Source organism: Ochotona princeps, chromosome 27 (genome assembly GCF_030435755.1).
Source record: "Ochotona princeps isolate mOchPri1 chromosome 27, mOchPri1.hap1, whole genome shotgun sequence".
Lineage (NCBI taxonomy): Eukaryota > Metazoa > Chordata > Mammalia > Lagomorpha > Ochotonidae > Ochotona > Ochotona princeps.
This window is the reverse complement of record NC_080858.1, coordinates 22,127,683-22,151,508: the sequence shown is the minus strand read 5'-3', so window position 1 is coordinate 22,151,508 and position 23,826 is coordinate 22,127,683. Positions and strand designations below refer to the sequence as shown.

Sequence of the window (23,826 nt, the reverse complement as noted above, 5' to 3'; positions counted from 1 at the left end):
TGTCTGTCCCTCCCTAGACACCTGGCCTTTGAGAAAATAAATCTATCTTCTCCTCCCTTCTTATCTGAACTAGGACCCTCCTTCACAGTTCCCGATAGTTCCTTGAAAGGCAGAGTTAGGAAATCACTAGGAATTGCGGGAAACAGAGGCCCTGGCAGGTGCCAGAGGTGGCAGGAAGCTTAGAAAACGTGGAGTGAGCATTTCTGAATCCAAAGAGGACAAGGCAAAGCGCCAGGGTTTTCACAGATGGCCGGCTCTCCGGCAGGCAGCAGGGTCTGTGTGCCCTTGGGACTGCTCCTACCCTGACAGCCCTCCCCCTGCAGGACCCCTGCATTAAAACCCCAAACACACGGGGAGGTAGGGAAACTATTTGGGGGGGTTACTGTAGAGCGTAGTCATTCAAAATGCGGAGAGAATGGGAGATTCCGGGAGCGGTGGGCACTGTTAACTGCAAAGCTTGTTTTAAGCTAAGCCCTAATCTGTGGATTTCTGATTCTGAACAAGAACTCCAGCCAGACGTTAGCCTCCCCCTAGCCTATGTTCACAAACCGTCCGGTTCTTCCGACGCCCTCTGGTTTCAGGTAACCGACCGCAGCCACCGACCAGCCGCCTGGCCAGTCCTCGCCTCCACAGCCGGCCGGCCGCGCGCCTCGTTTTCGCCCAGAGGCCTTTGTGCCAGGGCAGAACATTCCAGACACGGACGTCAGCACCCGAGGGCGGGAGCGGATTGGCAGAGGGCGGGCCGGCCAGGGGAACGCGCTTGGGAGAGTCCGGCGGCGGCGGCGGCGCGCGAGCGGCCGCCGGGGGGCGCGCGCGGCCCAGCAGGGGGCCACCAGGCCGCCCCGCCGCGCCTGCGCAGTCATAGCTGCGCGGTTACGTAACCGGCTCCTCGGGGCTGCGGCGCTGGGCGGGAGCGGCCGGCTGCTTGGAATCCGAAATTTTGAAACGTTGTTGTCTCAGTCGCCATTTCCTCGCATCCCGGGGATCTGGGAGCGAGGCGATCTGGGTTTCATTGGCGCTGCCATGTGGCAGCCCTGTGCTATTAAGTAACCTTTCTTTGAGCTTTGGCTTACAGAGTTAAAAATTTCAGTGTTGGGACTGGAGTTGTGGTACCACAAAGCTGCTAGCTGGCACATGCGTGTCGTGTATGTGCAGGCCTGCCTGCTCGGGCTGTGCGGTCCAGCTCCCTACACTGATGTGCGTGTGAAGGCAGAGGAGGATGGACTGTCACCCATATGAAAGACCAGGATGGAGTTTCTTGCTTCAGTCGGGCTTGGTCCTGGCCCTGGCCCTTGCAGACGGTAGGAGTGTGAACAGAGATGTCTCTCCCTAACTAGCTTTCAAATAAATCCTTTTAAAAATGTAAATGAGAGTAGGTTGTAAGGACTAAAGGAAATAATGGAGTTTGACCACAGAGGCCCATGAACTCCAGGATGCACAGATTAAACAGAGCAGAAGTTCCCTGATTGCAGTTCAGTGCCTCTTAGTGCCACCTCACTGGCCAAGGGGCTGAGGGGCAGGAGAGAAGCAGCAAGGGGCAGACATGATGGCTTAACTAGCTAATCCTCTGCCTGCAGGTGCGAGCATCCCCTGTGGATACCCATTTCTGTCCCCACTGCTCTACTTCCCATCCAGCTCTCCGCTTGCGGGCCGGGAAAAAGTAGAGGACGGCCCAAAGCCTTGGGACCCTGTACCCACATGGGAGAAGCTCCTGGCTTTGGATCAGCAGTCAACCAGCAGATAGAAGATCTGTCTCTCCTCTCTGTAAATCTAATTTAAAAAAAGCCAAGGGCCACGCAAGCATTTTAGAAGCCACTTCAGCCTCAACAATGTGAAAATTACTGGGGAGACCACATCTGTGGAGGAATTGGCAGCAAAACCCACCCAGAGCTCCCAGAATGACCGGGGAGGGGGGAGGCGCTGTCTTGCAGATCATAATGTTGCTGATATCTTCCCAGGGTTGTGGGGTGGGAGGAGCCAGGGAAAGGGCATGTGTAGAGGGGAGGGGAAGGCCAGTGACCTTGCCAGTGCATTTCCTACCCACTCTACCCCCACACAGTGACAGTGGAGCTCTTCCAGCACTCCGAATCTTGGTGCCCAGAGGTGGGGCTGGGAATCTGCCTGGGCTCTGGCCACGAGACATGCCACGTCCTGACTGGCTGCAGTGCTGTCCCTGATGGCAAAGCCCTTCATTCTAGAAGTCAAGGAGCTACCACATACTTTAGGACTATGCTTGTAAAGGTTTTGGGAGAAGTTTTCCTGCCCAACACGAGCCCCTCCATCACTCTGCTGCTTCCTAATGTTTCACACGGGCAAGGCTGAGAGTCTGCCTTTTCAGATAGATTTGTTAGGCAGAATGACAGATCTTCCACCCACTGGTTCACTCCCCATAGCTGCAGTGGCAGGACCGGACCAGCCAGGAACTTGATCTGGGCCTCCCACATGCAGGGCAGGGCCCTCTGCACTGGACTGTCTTCCGAATGGGAAGGAGAGGCGCAGCTGGAATTCAAACAGGCCCTCAGCCATGGGATGCCAGTGTCACGAGTGGGGGCTTCAGCTGCAGCACAATGCTGGCACCCTGAGAGCAGCTGCCTTGGCGCCCAACCCCAATAATGGGGTAATAAGATGGAAGTATCTCCGTGTTGCCAGTTGCCCCACTTGTGTGAGACAATCAGTGGAAGCAACCAAGTCTGACAGTCAAGGCATGTTGAAAGGAATATACGTGTTGTGTGTGTGTTTAAATGTATGGATTCATTTTGAAGCCTGGAGTTAGGCAGAGTGATCTATCTGTTGTTTCATTTCCCAGATGGCTGTAATGGCCAGAACTGAGCCAGGTTGAAGCAAGGAGCCTCCCCCTGGTCTCCCATAGGGGTCACAGGGACCCAAACACTTGGGGCCCTTTTCTGCTGCTTTTCCCAGTCTATTACAAAAGAGCTGGATAGAAAATGGAGCAGCGAGTGCACATACAGGAACCAGGGCTGGGGTTGGGCCTGAGGGGGTTATCGGAGGTCGCTCTGGCTAAGACTCAGTTCTCACTGGTGTGTGGGAGGCTGGGTGTGTAGTGAGCAGGGTTGGGCTGGGCTTCAGCATCCATTGGTGTGTGTATGAGATGGAGCTGGGGCAAAACTGACTGGACGACTGCAACCACTAGTTTGTGTGTAGGCTGATGCGGTGACAGACTGAGCCACACCCCATACTGGCTGGCACGCACAGGAGTCAGGTCTGAGGTCACCTCTGGCAAACTTTCTTTGGGGATACCCCCAACTGGGTCACTGGACTCAAAAACTCCAACCACGGGGAAAATCACAGGATCTGTGGTCTGACCCTGGAATGCGTGTGTTGGAACTGGGCCTCCTTGCTTGCTGAAGCCTACGCAGTAGAAGGCACGCCCAGACGCACATGGGATACATGACAACCAGTTCATTGAGGCCTGTCTAGTACCATGGAGGGCAGAACAAAACGGACAACTCAATCAAACTTTGACGGCGAGAATCTGAGCGAGGTGTGACTCTAAGGTAGACTGTGTCAGCCAATGGACCTTGGAAGGATTTCCCACCCTTGGAGGAAGGAAATCAATAGCATCTCAGAACTATCAAAACCACTTAAGCGGTACGCTCAGAACATGCTCCGTATTAGGGATGACACCTGGTAGCTGTCCCCAATTCCCAGGTACTGATGTAGTTGATGTTGGGAGTGGCCCTCTCCCCTCTCTCACATATAGGAAGAAAAAAAGATTGGAGGCAATAGTCTCAGGCCCGGTACTGTGGCCTAGCGGCTAAAGTCCTTGCCTTGAATGTGCTGGGATTCCATATGGGCGCCAGTTCTAATCCCGGCAGCCCTGCTTCCTATCCAGCTCCCAGCTTATGGCTTGGGATAGCAGTTGAGGATGGCTCAAAGCCTTGGGATCCTGCACCCACGTGGGAGATCCGGAAGAGCTCCTGGCTCCTGGCTTCGGAGCAGCACTGGCCGTTGTGCTCACTTGGGGAGTGAATCATCAGATGGAAGATATTTCTCTGTCACTCCTCCTCTCTGTATATCTGCCTTTCCAATAAAAATAAAATTAATCTTGAACAAGCAGGCGCCTGCTGGAATGCTGGAAAGTTCTTGATCTTTCTGGTGGTGGTTGTAGACATACAGATGTATACCTAGGATAAGATTCACTAAGCAAGTGTAGCGTACTTTATATACGTCACATCTTGATTTGAAAAAAAAAGTATAGTCAAAATTAGTTGTAACATTCTAAAACTATTATCAGCAAATGTTTGAGCAGCTCAAAATTCTGTGGCAACAACTGGTGTCCAGGCCTCCTGGAAACATGGTTTGGCGTCTGTCACTTCACTGTCCCTACTCAGCCAGGGTCAAAGAGATGGCAATGGCTCCCCGTGTTTGGCCCTTGCCTGTGGCACCTGAACGACGTGGCTCTGCATTTGGTGCCTCACCAGAATGTAGGCAAGCCCCCGCCCGCCCCCACAACCTCAGAGGCACATCAATGCTCCCGTTGCTGCCCAGGAGGAGTCACGGGCCAATCTGCCAAATGGGCATCACTCGCAGCCTGGAGTGGGGAAACTGAGGCCAAAACCGAGAGGAGACTCCTGAACCAGGGAGAGACAGACCTGCCCGGAGACCGTGACAGGGAAGTGAGGGTCGCATCACGCCTCCTTCCTCTCAGGGGGCCTCAAAGATGCCATCACAGGGCTAATTCAGAGCTGGGGCTGCGTGTGGGGCAGGGCCTCGGGGTGGTCCCCTAAACCCTCCCTTCTCCACCCGGCGCGCCCGGGAGGAGGAGAGTTCACCGGGAGGTGGTGCAGGTGCAGTGGGGTTCTGGGGCGCTCGGGGCTCAGGGCCAGGCCGGCTGGACCGGGCGGCGACCAGAGGGTTAACCATCCTGGGGCGGTGGGGGAGGGGCGAGGGGCGGGGCCTGGCTGGGGGCGGGGCTGGAGGCGGAAGCGGCCGGCGCACCCCGGCTGCTCTCGGCCAGGGCCCTTCCTGAGAGTCGGCCACCCCCAGGGCGACGAGGGCTAGAGAGGTTCCGAGGCGGCGTGGAGGTCCGACGGACTTAAGCAGGGGGCGGCTCCGGGGTGAGGCTGGAAGGGGGCGACCCGGGCCTGGAGGTGGTGAAGGCAGGGGGGCGGACCTAGAAGCTTCGGGACAGCGGGGGGCCGGCGGGCAGAGGATGGGGTACCCGTCTGAGGGCTCCCCCACCCTCCATTATTCCGTGCTTCACACTTGCCTTTTCCGCCCACTCCTTTTCCAGGTCAGTCCCGAAGTGGAGTTCAACTTTCCAAAGAGAGGAGCCTGCCTCCTCCCAGCTTGCAAGACCCTGAGGAGGTGCCCCGTTCCTCACCTCCATGGGCCAGACGGCCCTGGCCGGGGGCAGCAGCAGCACGCCCACCCCGCAGGTCCCGTACCCCGACGGCCTGGAGGAGCTGCTGGCGGCTCCGCCTCCTGACCTGGGGGCCCAGCGGCGCCATGGCTGGAACCCCGAGGACTGCTCGGAGAACATCGTGGTCAAGGAAGGGGGCTTGTGCTTTGAGCGGCGGCCGGTGGCCCAGAGCACCGACGGGGCCCGGGGGAAGAGGGGCTACTCGCGGGGCCTGCACGCCTGGGAGATCAGCTGGCCCCGCGAGCAGAGGGGCACCCACGCCGTGGTGGGCGTAGCCACGGCCCGGGCCCCGCTGCAGGCTGACCACTACGCGGCGCTGCTGGGCAGCAATAGCGAGTCGTGGGGCTGGGACCTGGGACGGGGAAAGCTGTACCATCAGAGCAAGGGGCCCGGGGCCCCCAAGTACCCCGCGGGACCCCAGGGGGAGCAGCTGGAGGTGCCTGAGAGGCTCCTGGTGGTGCTGGACATGGAGGAGGGGACGCTGGGCTACGCTATCGGGGGCACCTACCTGGGGCCAGCCTTCCATGGTCTGAAGGGCAGGACCCTGTACCCGGCAGTAACCGCTGTCTGGGGCCAGTGCCAGGTCCGCATCCGCTACCTGGGCGAAAGGAGAGGTGAGGCCTGGGGCAGGTGTGGGGCTGCAGGCTGTTACTTGGTGGTGGGATGGTTGGGGGACCTGCCAGGGAGCAGCTGAAGGTGGTCCGGTCTGAACGGCTGTAGCCTAGGCTCGGAATGGCACCTTGCTCTAGTCCACTAGCCAGTTAGTAGCAGACGCTCCTAGGGTACAAAGGGTTACTGGGTGTGCTGGTCCCAGAGGATGAGGGTTACCAGGCACCCCAGGGTGGAGCAGATTCCTTGGGCTGTGGCCTCTCTGCCACATATTTGCCTCAAACGCCAGGATGGAGCCACAGGGGCTTCCTGGGAACTAGGGGTGTGTGTAGCTGTGACTGCTTCTCTTTCTTCCCTACCAGTTTAACTGGGGAGTCTCCCAGCTGCGATGGGGGGTGTATGAGATCTTAACAGGGGGACTTAGGTCCCCACCCCAGTAGCCACAGTGGGGCAGGCAGGTGGTGGGGGAGCCTCAATGGTCTCTGTAGTTGGGAGGGTCTGGCTGCCAGCTGCACCCCTACTCCACTTACCCTCCCTTCCCTCTCTCCCCTAGCCGAGCCACACTCCCTGTTGCACCTGAGCCGCCGGCGTGTGCGCCACACCCTGGGGCATGCAGGGCTGGGCCAGGTAGCTGCTCTGCCCTTGCCCCCAGCCATGAAGCGCTACCTGCTCTACCAGTGACCCTCCAAGACTACACAGACTGAAGGAGTCGGGGCACCACCTCAACACCCAGGACTGAGGGGAGGGGCCTACAGCTGCTGTGGCTGGGGGAGGTGAGGCAGGACCCCTCTGCTAAGCCAGCAGTCAGGCCTGGGGCAGCCTGGTGGGCAAGGCACTTCAAGTAAAGAAAGTACAGACTGTGTTGTTACACAAAACTGCTGATCTTTTTCGCAAAGGGATAAAGCCCGTGGCTGCTTCAGCAAGGGGACCGGTTGTGTGAGCGAGCACAGTGAAGGAGGCCACCAGGCTCTCTGCTGGCTGTTTTATTTCCCTCACCCACAAGCCGGGTGGCTCAAAACACACACAGACAGTCGGCACCGTAGGGGTGGGTGGCATCCTGCCCTCGCTGGGGCTGCTGGGGATCAAGGAGCAAGTGCCCCCTCCTGCCCCTCAACTGAGGAGCCGGCTGGGTGACATGCTGAGTTCTAACCATTCCGGTAAGTGGACAAGTGTTTGGCCTGGTCCCGACCACGACGAAGGGGAGATGTGAACGGCGAGGGAAGATTGGGACACCACTGGAAGCGCGTGCAGAGGGGCCATGGCTGGGCTTCTTCTGGGCTGTCCTAGTAGGCGCTGGCTTAGCAGCGAGGGCAAGGGGTGGGGGCTGGGCCTATTGCTTGGCATTGATGATGTCCACGAACTCAGGCTTGAGGGAGGCGCCTCCCACGAGGAAGCCGTCCACATCTGCCTGGCTGGCCAGCTCCTTGCAGGTTGCTCCAGTCACGGACCCTGGGAGGGGGGCACATGCACAGTGAGGCTGGCATCCCAGCAGGCGGCAGGCCAGCTCTGAGCCCACCCCGCTCAAGGCCGGAACTGGACCCACTCACCTCCATAAATGATGCGGGTGCTCTGGGCTACTGCGTCCGACACATTAGACTTGAGCCATCCTCGGAGCTTCTCGTGTACTTCCTGGGCCTGGCACGGGAAACCAGGTTGAGCAACACCCATTCTCAATGCTCCTTACCCCAAAGGAAGAAAGCTCAGCAGAGTGTTAGTGTGCTTTCCAGGTCAGGGCCCTGGGACCAGGCGGCCTCCCTTGACCTGCCAGTGGGTGTGGCCAACAGGGCGGAATTACCTGTTGGGGCGTTGCCGTCTTGCCGGTTCCGATGGCCCACACGGGCTCATAGGCCAGGACGACTTTGCTCCAGTCCTTCACGTTATCTGCAGGCCAGAGAGCAGAGATAGATACAGGGCAGGGCGGATGGGAAGCAGCTAGCCGAGAGTGATGAGACCTACTGTTCCCTGAGGCTCTCCAGGCTGCACCTAGACCTCTGCGGGAGGACCTGGCGAAGCGTGCTTGTCCTCTTTCGCCTTCCTGAGCACTGCCTGGGGATCGAGCACCTCACCGCACCCCCTCGCTGGGCTCTCCAGAAGTACCTGCGATGACCTTGGTCTGCTCAAAAACGACCTTCTCGGTGATGCCAGCTTCCCTCTCATCCAGCTTCTCGCCGATGCAGGCGATCACACCAAGCCCCTCTGCCAGGGCATGGGCCACCTTCTGCCCAATCAACTGTTGACGACAAACACCTGGTGAGGCCTGCCTGGCAGGAGGAGACCTCTCCTGCCATTCCTCCTTCCTCCTCGTCACTCACCTCGTCTGACTCCCCGAAGACATGCCTTCTCTCCGAGTGGCCCAGGATCACCCACGTGGCTCCGCAGTCCTTGATCATGCCAGGGCTAATGGGCACACAGGAGGGTGAAAGCCTGAGAGCTTCAGCAGGGAACCCCCCAACGGCTGTCCCCAGCACCCCCCTCTCCACTGCCACCTCACCTAATCTCCCCAGTGAAGGCCCCATTAGCCACTTTGTAGCAATTCTGGGCGGCCACAGCGATCTTGGCATCCAGCTTCTGGCGGGCGAAGTCGATGTAGGCAGTGGGGGCTGCGCACACCACCTCTGGGGACGGGGGCCAGAGGGTCAGAGGGAAGAGGCCCTCCCACTGGGTCTTGGCTGGGCTCTCCGCCGCCCCTCCCCCGCAGAGCGATGACCTTTGTCCATTTCCCAGGCAGCTAGGCCTGCGCCCAACTCCTGCGAGCTGTCCAGATGCCCCCCGCAGGCCAGGGCCTCACCCTGCCCTCTGCTCTTTTAACAGCTGTGGCTCCGGTTTCTTCAAGGCTATTCTGGGAATGGGCACCTCCCAGACTCAGCATTCTCTGGGGTCAGGCCTGCCTCTCTTCTAAGAGCCCACCCCTACTTTCTCCAGCAAGGAAAGGATTTTTAGCAAAAGGAGAAGGGCCCTACTCTTCAGGTTTCTTCCGTGTTTTTTTTTGGGGGGGGGGTGGTTAAAATAAACGAGAAAAGGATGTTTCTTGGATGCGACCCGTGGTTGTGTGACCCGGGTGGGTGAGCGGGAGGGAGAGCAAGGATGGAGGTTTGGGCCATGCCCCTGGGTGCGGAGGAGCTGATGAGCTCACTGAGATTTCCCCGTTGCAAGCTGGGGAAGGCCGCAAGCCAGCTCCTCACTCCCAAACGGCTCAGCCCATTTGCAACCTGCTCAGTTCCTCTCGTGTAGGTGGCTCCGGCTGCAAAGGGGAAGGGATGGGAGCGCCAGGGCTGAGGCCGGGCGGGGGGCGGGGAGGAGTCTCGGGCTACGTGCAGCGGCGCACGCTGCCGGCGCCCAGGCGCAGGGGGCTGGGGCCCCCAGCAAGCCCGACCACGACCTCCGCGCGGGGGCTGCAGCCTGCTTCTCCCTACCGCCCACCTAGCCTCAGGTCCGCTCCTAGCCCCCACATCCCCACCCCCAGCATGACGGGTGCAGCCCCGGTCCACGATCAAGGGCCATCTTCCTCCCAGAGAACCAATAAGTCTTTTGGGACTCTACGGCCCGTGATGTCCATAAAATGCCTCGTTTCTCCTCCCCCTCCACACGACCCTGGCGTCACAGCTGCGGGGGCGGGTTACTGCACATGAGGGGGCCAAACGCCTGGACACCTAACCGCCCTCGCCCCCCAGCCTTGCGCCCAGATCCACGCGGACGCCGAACTGCCCGAGCCCTTCTGCCAGGCCTCACCGGTGTCGGCTGGCACCTTGGCTGCGTTCAAGGTGGTGATGAGCTCCCCCAGGTTCTTCTTCCTCCCGTTCATCTTCCAGTTACCCCCAACGAAGAACTTCCTGGAAGGCGCCATGGCGTTAGGCTTCACGCACTGAAGGTCACTAGCAGCGGTCTTTCGCGGGCCCTTCTGGCTTATATAGAGCGCGGAGAAGTGAAACTCCGCCCCTTGCCCGGACCCAGCCATGGTGGGTCCGCCCCTGCCTCTCCGCCCGCCCTCTTTCCTCCCTCCTGCCGCCCGGCTGGCGCAGGGCTCTGACGTTTCCCCTTTCTCCTAGCAACGCGTCCGGCTTGCAGAGTCGCCTCTACAGCAATTGCCTGACGACCCGGAGGCGGCGGAACCGGGACCCTAGGCGCGCAGCGTAACCTACTAAAGACTTCAGCCCCAAGGGTCCATCGTTGATCGTTTCCGTCCACAAGGGCTGGGAAAACGCGGAATGCGCACATCTGGCTCTGGGAAGGAGACCCCTGGCCCCCATCAGAGCCGCTCGTGTTTAGCTCCTGTTGGTGTGAACCGTGCAGCTAGGAGGGGGTTCCGGAGCTGCGGGAACCCTCCGGCCTGCCTCCCCAGAGCCCCAGCCGGCCGGGCACGATCTGAGGGTACGCTCACCCTGGGGGACGTTTGGGGGATACTGCAGAGTACCCTTCTTTTTTGGCTTAGTGCTCTGGCAACGAGACCCCAGCCCATTCCCCATGGCTCCCCATGTTTTCAAGAGCTCTGGCTGGCGAGAAGCGGGAGCGGTGCTGCTGCAGGGCATGGCAGGACTAGGTGCTGGCTGGGGCAGCTTCCTGCCAGCTGCCTTCCCCAGGAAGGCCGAGCCCCCCCCCCACCAAGCGATCAGACCCGGACACAATTCAGCCACTGTACTTTTATTCACATCGTGTGTTTTGGCATTTTCCAGAAAAGGACAGGGAAGAGACAGGATGGAGGGCTGAGGCAGGAGGGCAGGAGGAGGGGTGAGGTATCCCACATCCCTCCTGTCCCTCCTTGCCCAACCACCCGGGGACAAACACAAAGGGCAGGGGAGCCACAGGCCCCCTTGCCCTGGAACGGGGTGCACAAAGCTATACCCAGCCCCACATCCACGCTCACTCACACATACGTGAGGCCCTCCGCACCACACCAGAGGTGGGGCGGAACGACACACACAAGCAGAGGACTGGCCCCAAGGGCCAGGGAAGTGAAGGCTGCGGGCAGCCAGGCGGGCAGTACCTGGCCTGCCCCCACCGGAAGCCTGCCTGCAGAGTGCCCCTCCTGTTGGCCCGGCCATCCACCCTCAGCCTCCAGCTTCTTCCCTGCTGCTGGGGACAAACAGAAAAAGGGTACAGGGCAGGACAGGGGGTCTCAAGTCCATCCCTCAGGCCAGGGGCTGGTGCCCTGCCCTCGGCTAAGGGGTGAGGGCAGGCTCTTAGCTGGCCACTCTCTGGTAGAAATAGATGTAGCCCAGGTCCTTGGGCGGCTTCTCGGAGGCACACACTTTCTGGTCGTTGTAGATCACCCACCTGGAGTACAGCCGGAGGGACATAAAGGGATGAACCAGTGGGACAGCTATCCACATCTCCCCAACTCGGTTCCTGCATTGTGAGCCCCAAGCCCCCAGTCTGTTGGCAGGTGGCTCTGTCTCAGGGAGTGACACATCTCACCAGGGTCACTGCCCCTAACTGGTGTCCTCAGGTCCCAGGGTCTTTGCCCCCACCCCCCATCTATTCCGGGAGGCTTGGGCCCAGAGAACTTCATGTGGAGGGCCAAGGTCTAAGGAGCTGCAGGCATGAAAATGCCCAGTCCACACACAAGCAAGGCAGGATGGCTGTTTCCTGGTGGCCAGGTTCAGGCCTTGGCAGCACTCTGCCAGTCCCTGCTGTCCACGAAGTGCTCCCACGCTCCCAAGGGGCACCTGTGTCCCCATGACAAACAGCACCCTCCTCAGCCCTACCTCATGCCGCCAGCCCTCACCTGCCCTCCTTCTTGATGTGGCAGACGTAGTGACCACACATGGTAGAGGTGCCCATGTGACTAATGAAGGCAAAGAGCTGATACTCTGGGGGAGAGATGGGGGTGGAGAACAGCGGAGGGCTCCCTGAGTGATGGTCCCAAGACAAGGGCTCACACGCAGCACGTGCGCTCAGGGACGGTGGGGCAGGTCCAGGGCCCAAGGCCATCCTGGCCCTTTAGAACCCACCCTCAGCAGTCACGTTGGTGGGAAGGCGCTGCTGCCCTGGAACGAGTGTTTAGTCCACCAGGCCCATCCTGCTTCCCAGGGACACTCACTTCCGGGCCCGTCCCGGACTTTGGGTCCCACTGGCACAGATTCAGAGATGGAGTCGGCGGCTGAGCGGCCCTCGGAGATGTCCATGGCTGCCTCTGCATCCAGGTCGTCGATGTGGCTGAAGATCCAGTCCACAGCCCGCTCTAAGCTATTATTCTTGGAGAGGAGGGAGCTGTTACTCCTTCTAGCAAGCTCCAGGCCAGGTTACGCTGCCAGGAGAGCCCCCAGAGGCAGGGCTCCCTGCCTGGAGCTGAGCCCACCCAGGCCTTTGTTCTGTTCCCGGGCAGCCCTCTACCCTCAGGCCCCACCTCTGCAGCCAGGGCAGTCCTACCGTGGCCCTCAGGGCTTTCAGAGCCTGGTCCCGGGAGAAGCCCATGGAAACGATGGTGGTCACGCAGTCCTCGGGTGGGGGCTCGGCCGCTGTGCTGGTTGAGCCAGGCCCGCTGGAGCCCGGCAGGATGAGGGGGTTTGCAAAATCTGTGGGTGCGCATGGGTTAAAGGGCCTGGGTGGAAGATGCAGGCCCTGGCCCACCCTACCACTCCTGCCCGCCTACCTGGATCATCCATATGCGACATGACCCAGTTCATGGCAGCCTCAGCCCCACTGTTGCCCGTGTAGTAGACGGCCTTGCGGCAGGCATCCATGGGGAAGCCCATTTCCACCAGCTGGATGACGACCGACTCATCGAGCATGGGTGCTGCGGGGGAGACCGTGCCTCAGTGCACCGTCTGCCATGGCCACTCTGCTCTTCCTCGCCCACTCCCCGCAGGCCAGCCCCCTTGCCCTCCCACCGTCACCCACCCCATGCACTGTTCTGTGCACTAGCACCGATCCCAGGGCTAAAGTGACCACACAACATCACAGCCTGTGACCCCAAAGCCTGTGGAGCCCCTGGCCATCTTCCAGGAATGGGCCTTTTTCTGGAGCATGCTGCCCCCCCTAACCCCAACTGAGGGGGTCCTTTGGGTGGGAAATAAGGAGCTGGTGCAACTCCCAGCCCCACGGTGGGTGTGGCTACGAGTGCTCCAATCAGTCTCACAGGCAGAGGGAAGTTGAAAGGGAGGAGAGGAGAAACACAAAGGACAGGAATGGGGAGCAAGGCAGAGAGGCCCCCCATGGGCAAGGAAAGAGACAGGCAGGAAGCGTCACTAACATGTCGGAGAGGAGAGGTGAGGGGAGCAGAAGGAGTCTTCGTCTTCGTTGCCATAGAAACCAAGGCTACCTTTGGGCTCATCTGGGGTCACCAGGGGTGGGGCAATGTCAGGCAGCTCCTCCTCTCCTGGCTGCAGCCCAGCACCCCGCAGCTGGGAGATGTCCAGCTCCTCTGGCATCTCAATGGACACATCTGCAGGTGGAACAGCAGGGAAGTGGTCACATGGGCGGCATCCCAGGGCCTGCGGGGAGGGCTCTGCAGGCCTGTCCAGGCCCTGCCCCCTAGCCTGGGCTGTACCAAGGATCTGCCCAAAGGGTATGAAGCAAGCAGGTGCCAGGGCTAGGCCAGGCGCTGTCCCCACTGTGACACAGGATGAGCTGCTCTGGCTCAGGGGCCCTGGCTTTCCAGGGAAACCAGCAGCTCTCAAGGTACAGCCCAGGACCTGCCAGACCTAGAAGGAGACCCAGTTGTTTCAAGATGGCCAATCTGAAAACACTGCCAATTTCAAAATTAAAACCGGAAACATCAGCGCTGGCTGTGAACCCTAACTAAAAATCAAAGCCGCCAGGGCCCGGCAGCGTGGCCTAGCGGCTAAAGTCCTCGCCTTGAATGTCCTGGGATCCCAGATGGGCACTGGTTCTAATCCCGGCAGCTCCACTTCCCATCCAGCTCCCTGCTTGTGGCCTGGGAAAGCAGTCGAGGACGTCCCAAAGCCTTGGGACCCTGCACCCACGTGGGAGACCCAGAAGAGGTTCCTGGTTCCCTGCTTCAGATCGGCACAGCACTGGCCGTTGCGTTCACTTGGGGAGTGAATCAGCGGACAGGAGATCTTCCTCTCTGTCTTTCCTCTCTGTACATCTGACTTTGTAATAAAAATAAATAAATCTTAAAAAAAAAATCAAAGGCGCCTTCTGATGTTTTTGGTCAGGGCTCTTCAAGCAAGGCCCAGGTGGACCTTCAGGTACTGTCTACTCCTGGGGGAAGCAGTGTGAGACACGTTGAGTTTGCGTGTGTTAAAGACAGGCTCTTCTCTTGCTGTGCACCCTCCGCTCAGCCTCCCCAGCCCAGCTGCCATACACCGTACCCAGCTTCTTGGGCACCCAGTCCAGGCCGAAGGTGAACTTCTTGATCTGGATAACCAGGTAGTCGGGGAATGAGGCAAACCGTGTAGTCCTGAGAGGAGAAAAGGTCCTAGAACCGAGGGGCCTGGGAGCTCTCCTCTCCTGAACCCCCAACCTTGCGGCTCTGCTTCTAAGGACAGATCCCCAAACTGTCTTCCCTCCCCCAGGAAGGCATCAGCTCCGAGGTGGAAACCCCAGAGCCCGAGGCCCCCTCAGGCAGCCCCCATGCTGGGTACTGGAAGCCAGGCAGACAGTGGCCTCAGCTGCGCTGTCCTGCACCCGCCACCAGCCAGGCAGCAGGTGCGGAGGCCATCCTAGCACCATCTGGAGACACACAAGATTAGGCTGTCAGGTAAGATGGACACAAGGAATCACTTGCCCAGGCCCGTCCCAGGCCCCTCAGGGCTGGATTACCTACGCTGAAATCTACCCACAGCAGGATAACTGCCTGCAGACCTTGGGGGGCCCAGAGCCAGTACACTCACTTGATGGCCACTGACTTGGCCTGCAGCGCCGTGCTCCAGAAGTCGTCCACCTGCTCGGGCGCCCCATAGGCTTCCAGGCAGGAGCTGAAGGGCACCTGGGCTCGGACCAGCTCTGGCGGGGGCAGCTTCTCCTCCTCGGCCTGCCGCTTCTTCTCCTCGTACTCCATGAGCTCCTCTGCCAAGAACATCGCCCGCTGGGTCTTCCTCACCCCTCTGCCAGCTCTGGGGCCCAGGCCCCCGCAAAGCCATGTGATACACAGGCCCCACCCCATGGGCCTCCAATTGCACTTGGGCCTCTCCAGGACGGCGGCCCGCTCACCTTTGTTGAGGGCTGCGTCCATGGGCACAGGCAGCTGCATGATGTAGTCCACGCGCTGCGTGTACTTCACCTTCTCCGTGGCCAGGCACTTGATCTTCTCCTCCACCAAGAAGCGGAACACTTCATTGGGGTTTTCAGAGCTCCGGCAATTCCTCTATGGGAAAGAGGCAGGGTAGGGAGGCCTGGCAGTTGGGGGGTGAAGTGCAGGCCTCCCAGAGGTGCACCGGGGAGTTGGGCGTGGGGAGGGGAGGGCACAGGGATGCAAGCAAGAGAAGCAGCTCTCCCTGGTTCTCGCTCCACCACATGCACCGTGGGACTGTATTATCTTTCTGAACAGTGCGTGTTCTATCACTGCCTGTGGGTTGGGACCCCGGCTCGTGCTGACTGTCCTCCCCAGGTGCGCATGCTCATCACAGGAATGCTCAGGCTGTGCAGACCACTGGCTCGCAGGGCTGGCACTGGGCTGGGGCAGGGACAGGCAGGGGTCTGAGGGTGGATGCAGTATGCAGGTGCGCCCTCCCCAGCCAATACCTCCACCATGTTGATGAGATGAAGGAAGAACTCCTGGGCATCCTGCTGCCGGTTGGTGGAGAACTCGGGATGGCCCTTGCCAATGAGGGCCTTGAACATCCGAGGGGCAATGCCATCCTGGACCTCCTAGGCAGAGACAGGTTGGGGACTCCGCTGTGGCTCACCAGGTAGCCCCTGAACACTTTCTCCCCCCAATTCCTGGCCCTGGTTGGGAGACAGGGTCGCAGACTCACCTTTTGTTCTGGGGCCTGCTCCCCGTCACCTGACTCTGGGGCTGGCTTGGAATACTCCCCCGAGAGGAGGCCATGGCCCAGCTTGGCCCTGCGTCACAGCCAAGAAGGTGGTTTAGCTTCAGTTTCTAACGAACCCTGCATCTGCCTGTGTCTTTTCCTTTCTCCTGCCGCCCCGCCCACAGATGAGGCTTTGAGGTGTGAAAACCTCAGGTCCCCAGGATCCCAGCCCAAGAGAGATGCTGGCTCCAGAGGGCATTCTGTCACCCGTAAGTGTGTGACCAGCCAGGGGTAGAACAGCTGCCCACGCCAGGTGGGCAAAGGGAGGAAGGTGGTGTGTGGGCTCACGGCGCACATGGGACCTGGCTCCTTACACCTGGGTGCTGAAGTCCTGGGTGGGGTCTGTTGGGGCATTCTGGAAGATCTTCTCCAGCTTGTCCACATACCTGAGGCAAGGGAAGCAGAAGGAAGGGGCTTTGGCCTGAGCGCCAAGCAAAGGGAGCCATCATCTAACTGAAGAGCTGGCCCCAGGACATGCAGCTACTGCAATGCAAACCCTCAGGTGACCTGCTGTGTCAGGTGCCATGGGCCTGAAGGCAAGCCTTCCTGCCTCCTCCCTAACCCAGAGGTGGCCTGGGATCAGGGTAAGTAGTTCACACCCCATTGTACCCTGTGGCACATTCTATGCTCTCACATTCCAGCTAACTCCCAGGCAGCTTTGGGGATGCTGGGGACACGCCTTCCAGGCCCAGGCCCTCCCCTCCCCTCAGGGAGCACCGCACATCCATACTATAGGTGCTCTCCTGACCTCACTGGCCTGGAATAGAGCAGCTGCTAGCCTGCGGCTGTCCGAAGGCATGGGGCCAAGGGCTTGGTATGCTGCTCAGCCAGTGTGCTATGTCTGGGGTAATGGCTGTGCAGGCCTGTGAGCTGTTCCTGCAGGGCACACCCACCAGCGCCACAGGACCGAGTGACTGAGATCAGACGCTAGGGTGCCTGGAGCGTAGCTGGCCATGGTAGGCAGGGTCCCAGAGAGAGGCTGGCGGTGGGGCGCGGGCTGCACTCACTTCCTCTGGAAGTCAGGGATGCTGAAGAGCACCTGGACCACGGAGTTGAGGTAGCAGCTGTTGCCCAGGTTCTGGATGCCGGTGTAGCCGGGCCCGAAGAGCGGCTTCAGTGGTACCCCCGACTCCTGGATCAGCTCCCACTCGCCAATCCGCTGGTTCATGTCTATCTCCAGTTCGGTCATGGTCTTGTCTGTCTGCATGGGAAGTGGCGCTTCAGGCGGGGTGCTCAGCTCAGCGCGGGGCTCTCTATGCTCATCTCCCTTAGAGATTCATGATGCTACACAGCTGTAGCTGTGCTTGGGAACGTGTACATGGGGGAGAGGCCGAGGCGCCCCCCAGCCTGAGCAGCCACTAAAGGCCTGGGGGCCGGCAGGCCACAATGTGGATGAAGGACTGTAGCGCTTTTCCCAGCTTGAACTTGGTGGTTGAACCTTCCCCGGGGTTAGGCCAGGCCTCCCTTCTCTCCCAGCGCTCGTCACGCCTGGCACTCACTCATCTCTGCCTGCTGCCTTACTCGGCACTCTGCACGAAGACACGATCCCCCAGAGTTGTGTGAGGAAGCCCACGTGTCGGGCACTGGGACGCAGGCGGGGTAAGGAGGCCGGGCCTCACCTTCTGCATCTTCAGCATGTCAATGCCAAAGTGTGCCAGGTGCTCAGGCAGGCTGGGGTCCAGCACCATGTCGTCCTCATCGTACGAGTACACATCTAGGGCAGGAGGCAGGCAGGCTCAGCACTGGCCTGGCCCTTGGCGGGGACAGGGCAGTCTGTAAGGGTCACCTCCTGGGCCCTGAGGTCACGTGTCGTTCTGGGAATGGCTGTCGGGACTCACGAAACAGATCATGACAGTGGCCTTCACAGGGACTGGATGCAGGGGCAGGGAGAACAACCAAAGATTTAACCGCAGCATTCTCATTTTTCTTCAAGAAAATATGTTTTAGTACTACTCATGTCTAGTATCAAAACTGACTCCCCGTCCGACCCGCTGTAACTCTGATTTATAAGCAGATAGAAACATACGTTTGGAGGTTGGGGAAACCTGCCATTGCGACAGTGCAGGTTAAACCACACCCAGGTCACATGCTGGCTGCTCTGCCCTTCCGATCCAGCTTCCTGCCACTGCGCCTGGGAGATGGCAGGTGACGGCGCAAGTACTGGGCCATGTGGGTGACCTAGGTGGAGCTCCTGGATCCTGCCTGACCAAGCCTTGGCTGTTGTGGGCATCTGGTGGGGTAAACCAGCAGATGGAAAATCTCTAACTTGGCCTTTCAAATAAAGAAATTAAAAATAATAATAATAATAATAACTAATGGTGCAAGGCGGGGGGAGAGGCTTGGGGCAAGGGCTGGGGGTAGAGAGTACCAGCCCCATCAGGCGTGATGGTGCCCAGCTTGACTGCTAGTGGGTAGCCCGTCTCCCTGTAGTGCTCCACGGCATGGTTATTGCCCCCGCTGCCGTCGAAGTAGCGCCGGCCGCAGAGGATGGAGCCGTCTGTCAGGTTCAGCCACAGGTTCTCTCTCATGTCACATTTAGAGCATTTCCAGCCACTAACCCAGGGAGAGACAAACAGCAAAAGTGGGTGTAGGGAGCAGGGGTGGGCACGAGGGAATGGGAATGCCAGGGAAGGGGGACCACTTCTCTCTTCCCACACTTGCTTCATGTCCCCCAGGCCTGCTCCCTGGTCCCGCCTCCTTGGCCCGGCTCTGGGAGCTGTGTCTGTGGCAGAGCGGGGCCGGGCCTCACCAGGGGGGGATGCGTGCAGGGTTGTCCAGCTGCTTGAGGTTGAAGGCGTGCTTAGAGACCTGCCGGACCTCCCCGTCCCAGGCCTGCACCTCCTGCTTGCGGGAGGCCGAGTCGGCTGCCAGCAGGGCCTCTACCGCGCTGCTCACCTGGGGAAGCAGACCCGCACACCACTCAGCTTCCTGCCCACGCATCCCTCTGCCTTTGGTCTTCAGCGATGTTAGCACTTGGCCCAGACACCACCAGCCGTCTTGTCCCAGGCTCCTGGGCAGGGGGCAAGGCACTCGTACCCGGTCTCTGACGATGTCAGGCAGGCCCCCCAAGCCATCCCGGGCAATCTCCAGGTAATCTGGCAAAATGACAATCTTCACATCCTCATCATATTCAAACTTGTCCTCGGTGAGGTCAAAGCCGCCTTCCATCCCTGGGGCAGAGGGTACAAGTATGAGTGGGAGGGCAGCCACGCAGGGTCCATGTCGCTCCTCCACTGTGGCATAGTGCCCCGGCCCCTCCAGCTGTGGGGCTGCCCATCAGTCCTGTCCTTGGGGGAGAACAGAGGTCCAGTGGGGCTCACCAATGGCCAGCCGGGTGGGCTTCTTGCGGGGTGGGTCTCCAGTGCCTGAAGCACTGTCCTCTTCTTTCTGCCAAGAGCACCAGGAAGGGAGCGGAGGGATGTCGGGGAACAGAAGGAAGCCACATTTAATGACACAAGTACAAATAGGCAGAGGTGGGCAGTAGAGCAGCCCCCAGAGATCCCATGGGGGCACCCAGGGTGTGCCCCACACCCCAGCCCCAGCCCTACCGGACGCCGGGTTCGCCGCAGGTGCAGGTAAACCCTCTGGCCAGTCTTATTGAAGTGCCTTTCCACATACTGCTTCCCGAAGCCCAGGAACGTGTTCATGCAGATATACAGGCCGCCCTCGGACTCCTGCCAGACAAGAAATTAAAGAGCTTACGTCCAAAACCGTGTGCCTCGTGCTGACTTCTCTAGCCCTCTGGCTGATTTTAAACTGGAAGTGCAGACAGGCCAACCAGTGGACAGTTTCCATCTGCTGGTTCATCAACAGCTGGGACCAGGTCAGGTCTAAACCAGGAGCCCGGAACTCACTCCAGGTCTCCCCCACAAGGTGCCTCAGTGCTTGAGCTACCATCTGCTGCTTCTCAGGGCGCATACTGGCATGAAACTGAACTGGAAGTGGAGCTGGGTGGGACTGCAATGCAGGCACCCCAAGTGGCATCTCAAAAACATTTATATGAAAGGGTTTCAGAAACAGGGAGAGCCAGATTGTCTATCCACTGGTCCGCTCCCAAAGCTGCAACGGCCAGGGCTGGGCCAGGCCAAGTTAGGGGCCAGGAGTTTCTTCTAGGTCTCTTACATGGGTACAGGGGCTCAAGCTGCTTCTCCAGGCCACCAGCAGGGTGCTGGATCAGACATGGAACAGCCGGGACTGGAATGGGCACCCATTTGGGACACTGGCGTCGCAGGTGGCAGCTTTACCTGCTGTACCTCATGTCAGTCCTCAGAATGACATCTTAACCACTGCACCAAATGCCCGCCTCCTGCCTTACAGAACCAGGCACACACCATTTCCTTCCTTGGCTCTGACAAAAGCCAACAAGGACCCTGGCACTGAGCAACCCCCAGCAACAACCATCTACCTTCACCCTTGCTCTTTTCTCAGGATTTCCTACCTTCCAATCAATCTCAGAAAAACCCCCTTCAGCTCTTCCCTGGCCAAGAGTAAACGAATCAGGCCCGGCACGGTGGCCTACTGGCTAAAGTCCTTGCTTTGCTTGTGCCAACATCCCATATGGGAGCCGCTTCATGTCCCGGCAGCTCCAATTCCCATCCAGCTCCCTGCCTGTGGCCTGGGAAAGCAATAGAGGATGGCCCAAAGTCTTGGAACCCTGCACCCACGTGTGGGAGACCCAGAGGTTTCTGGCTCCTGGCTTCGGATGGGTTCAGTTCTGGCTGTTGCATCCACTTGGGGCGTGAACCAGCGGATAGAAAATCTTTCCTTCTGTCTCTCCTCCTCTGCCTTTCCAATAAAAACAAATAAATCTTTTAAAAAAATAAAAATAGTAGGGCCTGGCGCGGTGGCCTAGCGGCTAAAGTCCTCACTTTGAACGCGCCAGGATCCCAGATGGGCGCCAGTTCTAATCCTGGCGGCTCCACTTCCCATCCAGCTCCCTGCTTGTGGCCTGGGAAAGCAGTCAAGGACGTCCCAAAGCCTTGGGACCCTGCACCCACGTGGGAGACCTGGAGGAAGTTCCAGGCTCCTGGCTTTGGATTGGCGCAGCACCGGCTGTTGCGGTCACTTGGGCAGGGAGTCATCGGATGGAAGATCTTCCTCTCTGTCTCTCCTCCTCTCTGTATATCTGCCTTTCCAATAAAAATAAATAAATCTTTAAAAAATAGTAAACAGATCAAATTACAGACTATGGGTGCCAGCGATGACATTTCTGGGGAGGAAAGAGCTGCAAGTCAGGCACTGGACCCAAACCCACAGCATCTCAGACATACCCCACCTCATCTTCAGGATTCACAAAAGCTTCCCAGCCCAGGCCCTTCCTTTACTACCCTCTGCCAGGCAGCCCACCCGGGGCCACACCACAAGCCTGCTCCCTTCTCTCCTGCTGAGTGAGTTTTATTGCAGGGGAACAATGTCTTGCTTAGGACTCCCAGCTAAAGCTGGACCCAGGCCGGCGGGCAGCCTGCAGCCCCTAACCATCACCTTCTCTTCGCTTGTTGTCCTGTCAACCTGCAATCTCCCTTTCTTAGAACAATTCAGCGACACTTGTTGAGACAGCTGGGATACCTAGTGCAATCAGAGCAGGGCCAGGTGGAGGCCACTCTGCGTCACAGCTGAGCATATCAGACGAGGCAGTGCTGGTGCTGCGGAGGGAGGGAGGGAACTGGACCAGGACTTTGAAGGCGTCCTCTTTCCAGAACAAAAAAACCTCATTGGCCTTAGACACTCCTCTGCTGCAGTGTGGGAAATAGGGCAGGCCCTGGCTCGGCCCTAGGCAAACAGGGACTGCAGTGCTCCTCCACAAATGTAGCGCTGCTCACAGCGAGGTCGGCTCAGCTCCACCCGGAGCCCAACTGGGAATCAAGTGCACCTGAAGGTGGTTAGCAAAGGTAACAGCCACACGGGAATGAAAGAGGGGAATTGTCAGGAAATTACAAAAGCCCTTCTGCGTTATTCAAAGTCGTTCCTGAGGAGAGACAGGGAAGGGAGTGAATGAAAGTATAAAGAAAAGGACTGGCACTATGGTGCAACGCCATGATTCGAGTCCTGGCTGCTCCACCTCCCATCCAGCTCCCTGCTGTGGCGCCTGGGGAAGCAGCGGAGGAAGGTTCAACGGCTTGGGCTCCTGCACCTGCGTGACAGACCTGGAAGAAGTCCTGGCCCCTTGGCTCCAGACCCAGCTGCTGTAGCTATCTGGGGAGTGAATCAGTGGATGGAAGATCTCTCTCTCTCTCTCTCTCCTAACTCTGACTTTCCAATAAATAAGTAAATCTTTAAAGAGAAAAAAAAATGGGTAAGCAGAGACCCTCAGACTTGTGAGAAAAACCTTGCTCTCCTATATTGTTTTTTCCTGTAAATAAAAGGACGCTGATTCCAGGTGGAGCTTGGGCCCCCAGGACTGTGCCCGGGCAGTCCTCTTTTACCTCTGCCAAAGCCAGATCTCCAAGAGGCACCACATAGTCTGGGGCTGGGATTAAAGCCCGGCAAACCAGAAGTCACAGGTCCTGAAGCGGGACCTGCCAGGACACTTGGCATCGGGATGCCATACGCCTAGTCTTTCCATTCTGACTTGCAGTTTTCAGGCCATGGGCTGGTCTGGGCCGAGCACCCTGGGCAGGGCTCGCTAGGGCTCCAGGGGCGGATCCTGAGCAGGCGGCTAGCCCTCTCCCTTCAGACCAGAGAGGTTATTCTGTCCTGCCAGGATGACATAGGAAGGCAGAACTCCAAGAAGGGAGGTACCAGGTGGGAACCACAAAAGGCGGAGTGCGGTGCGGGTGACCGCTTTGTCTACCTAGTCAAGTGGGAGTGGATGGCAGCGGGACCTCGGCATCCTCCAACAAATCATCTCCTACAGGAATACTTCGTGGGGGTCGGGGGGAGGAGTAGGAATGGGACCGCGGCCATGGTTCACGTCCAAGGAGAAACGACGAGAGCTTTCCTCGCCTCTCTACCACCAACAACCTCCCTCTCCGCCCCCTGTCCACATGAACCACGGGTGCAGGCTCCCTAACTCGGACTTTCTCAGAATCAGTCTTCTTCATAGCGCATTTCCAGAGGATTATAGCCGCCAGAGAACTGCAGTCCTCACGCACTGCCGACCCCAAGCCCGACCCAGAACAGTGGGGAGTCGCCCCCCATTCCTCCCACACGAGACTACAAAACCCGGAGAGCAGAGCGCGCGGCGGGCGAGGCCGACTCCCAGCTTTGGCAGGCGTGCCCCTGAGGGATGTAGTCCGACCGTCCGACTGAGTCCCTGACTTAGAACGGGAAAGACAGCGGTGAGAGACTACAAGGCCCACAGTGCTCCAGGAACCAGACGGCATGCCCGGCGAGCGCGACGGTTTACGGGAATAGTAGTCGCACTACAAGCCTCGGCTGATGGAAGATAACGACACAGAGGATCGTGGGGAACTACAAGTCCCATGATGCACCGCATGGAGGCGGTCGCCCAAGCCTTGCAGGCCCCGGCAGAATGACCAGGGAGATGGAAGGAAGTCGTGCTCGCTGCGGGCGTGGGGAATGGGCTTACCGGTGTGTCGAAGGAGAAAGCGCACTCGTCTTTGTGGACCCGGTCTCCAGCCTTAGGGACCCGGATCGTCGGTAATACTGACAGCAGCGCCTCCTCACTCAGCTCCGCCATGACACCGGCAGCAGCTCGTCCACACACAGCAGCTCCCACCACTCCCCGGGCCCCCGCCCCCTGTTCGCCCCTGGCCAATCAGCGCTACTCCTCGGGCACATGCGCGGAAGGGAGGACGCGCGAGCAGGGCGGTTGGACGGAGCCTACTAGCGCTCCGCCCCCAGCCTGCTCTTGACTGAAGGCCAATGAAAATCGCCCATGCTGCAATTGACAGCCGGGAGAACCAATCCCACCCTTCTAGGGCGGGGCGCATGTGGAGC

At 59.3% G+C, this 23,826-nt stretch overlaps 3 protein-coding genes across 7 annotated transcripts; 1 reads left to right on the top strand and 2 right to left on the bottom strand.

The window, feature by feature from the left end:
• The first annotated feature begins 4,940 nt into the window (after positions 1-4,940).
• On the top strand, positions 4,941-6,861 carry SPSB2 (splA/ryanodine receptor domain and SOCS box containing 2). Of its 4 annotated transcripts, none has more exons than XM_058655775.1 (3): positions 4,941-5,045; positions 5,255-5,997; positions 6,546-6,861. In XM_058655775.1, exons 2-3 carry the CDS (start codon positions 5,349-5,351, stop codon positions 6,671-6,673), a joined length of 777 nt encoding a protein of 258 aa, XP_058511758.1. In that variant the 5' UTR covers positions 4,941-5,045; positions 5,255-5,348; the 3' UTR covers positions 6,674-6,861. The 4 variants fall into 4 exon arrangements, with proteins under 4 accessions (XP_058511758.1, XP_004596450.2, XP_058511759.1 ...); XM_004596393.2 differs by having other exon boundaries at positions 4,949-5,078; XM_058655776.1 differs by having other exon boundaries at positions 4,957-5,034.
• A 99-nt stretch (positions 6,862-6,960) lies between these two features.
• On the bottom strand, positions 6,961-9,978 carry TPI1 (triosephosphate isomerase 1). The gene is made up of 7 exons (XM_004596392.4): positions 9,722-9,978; positions 8,484-8,607; positions 8,305-8,389; positions 8,090-8,222; positions 7,788-7,873; positions 7,540-7,627; positions 6,961-7,441 (listed from the first exon to the last, which is right to left on the bottom strand). The coding sequence occupies exons 1-7, from the start codon at positions 9,945-9,947 to the stop codon at positions 7,323-7,325; spliced, it is 861 nt and encodes a 286-aa protein (XP_004596449.1). The 5' UTR covers positions 9,948-9,978; the 3' UTR covers positions 6,961-7,322.
• Positions 9,979-10,614: 636 nt separating this feature from the next.
• On the bottom strand, positions 10,615-23,793 carry USP5 (ubiquitin specific peptidase 5). 2 transcript variants are annotated; one of them, XM_004596390.3, is made up of 20 exons: positions 23,456-23,793; positions 19,476-19,601; positions 19,248-19,314; positions 18,964-19,097; positions 18,677-18,822; positions 18,296-18,480; positions 17,547-17,641; positions 16,935-17,128; positions 16,242-16,313; positions 15,871-15,958; positions 15,638-15,763; positions 15,107-15,260; positions 14,788-14,962; positions 14,266-14,354; positions 13,182-13,373; positions 12,582-12,725; positions 12,359-12,504; positions 12,030-12,183; positions 11,715-11,799; positions 10,615-11,263 (listed from the first exon to the last, which is right to left on the bottom strand). In XM_004596390.3, exons 1-20 carry the CDS (start codon positions 23,564-23,566, stop codon positions 11,170-11,172), a joined length of 2,577 nt encoding a protein of 858 aa, XP_004596447.2. In that variant the 5' UTR covers positions 23,567-23,793; the 3' UTR covers positions 10,615-11,169. The 2 variants fall into 2 exon arrangements, with proteins under 2 accessions (XP_004596447.2, XP_004596448.2); XM_004596391.3 differs by having other exon boundaries at positions 13,251-13,373; positions 23,456-23,789.
• Positions 23,794-23,826: the final 33 nt, after the last annotated feature.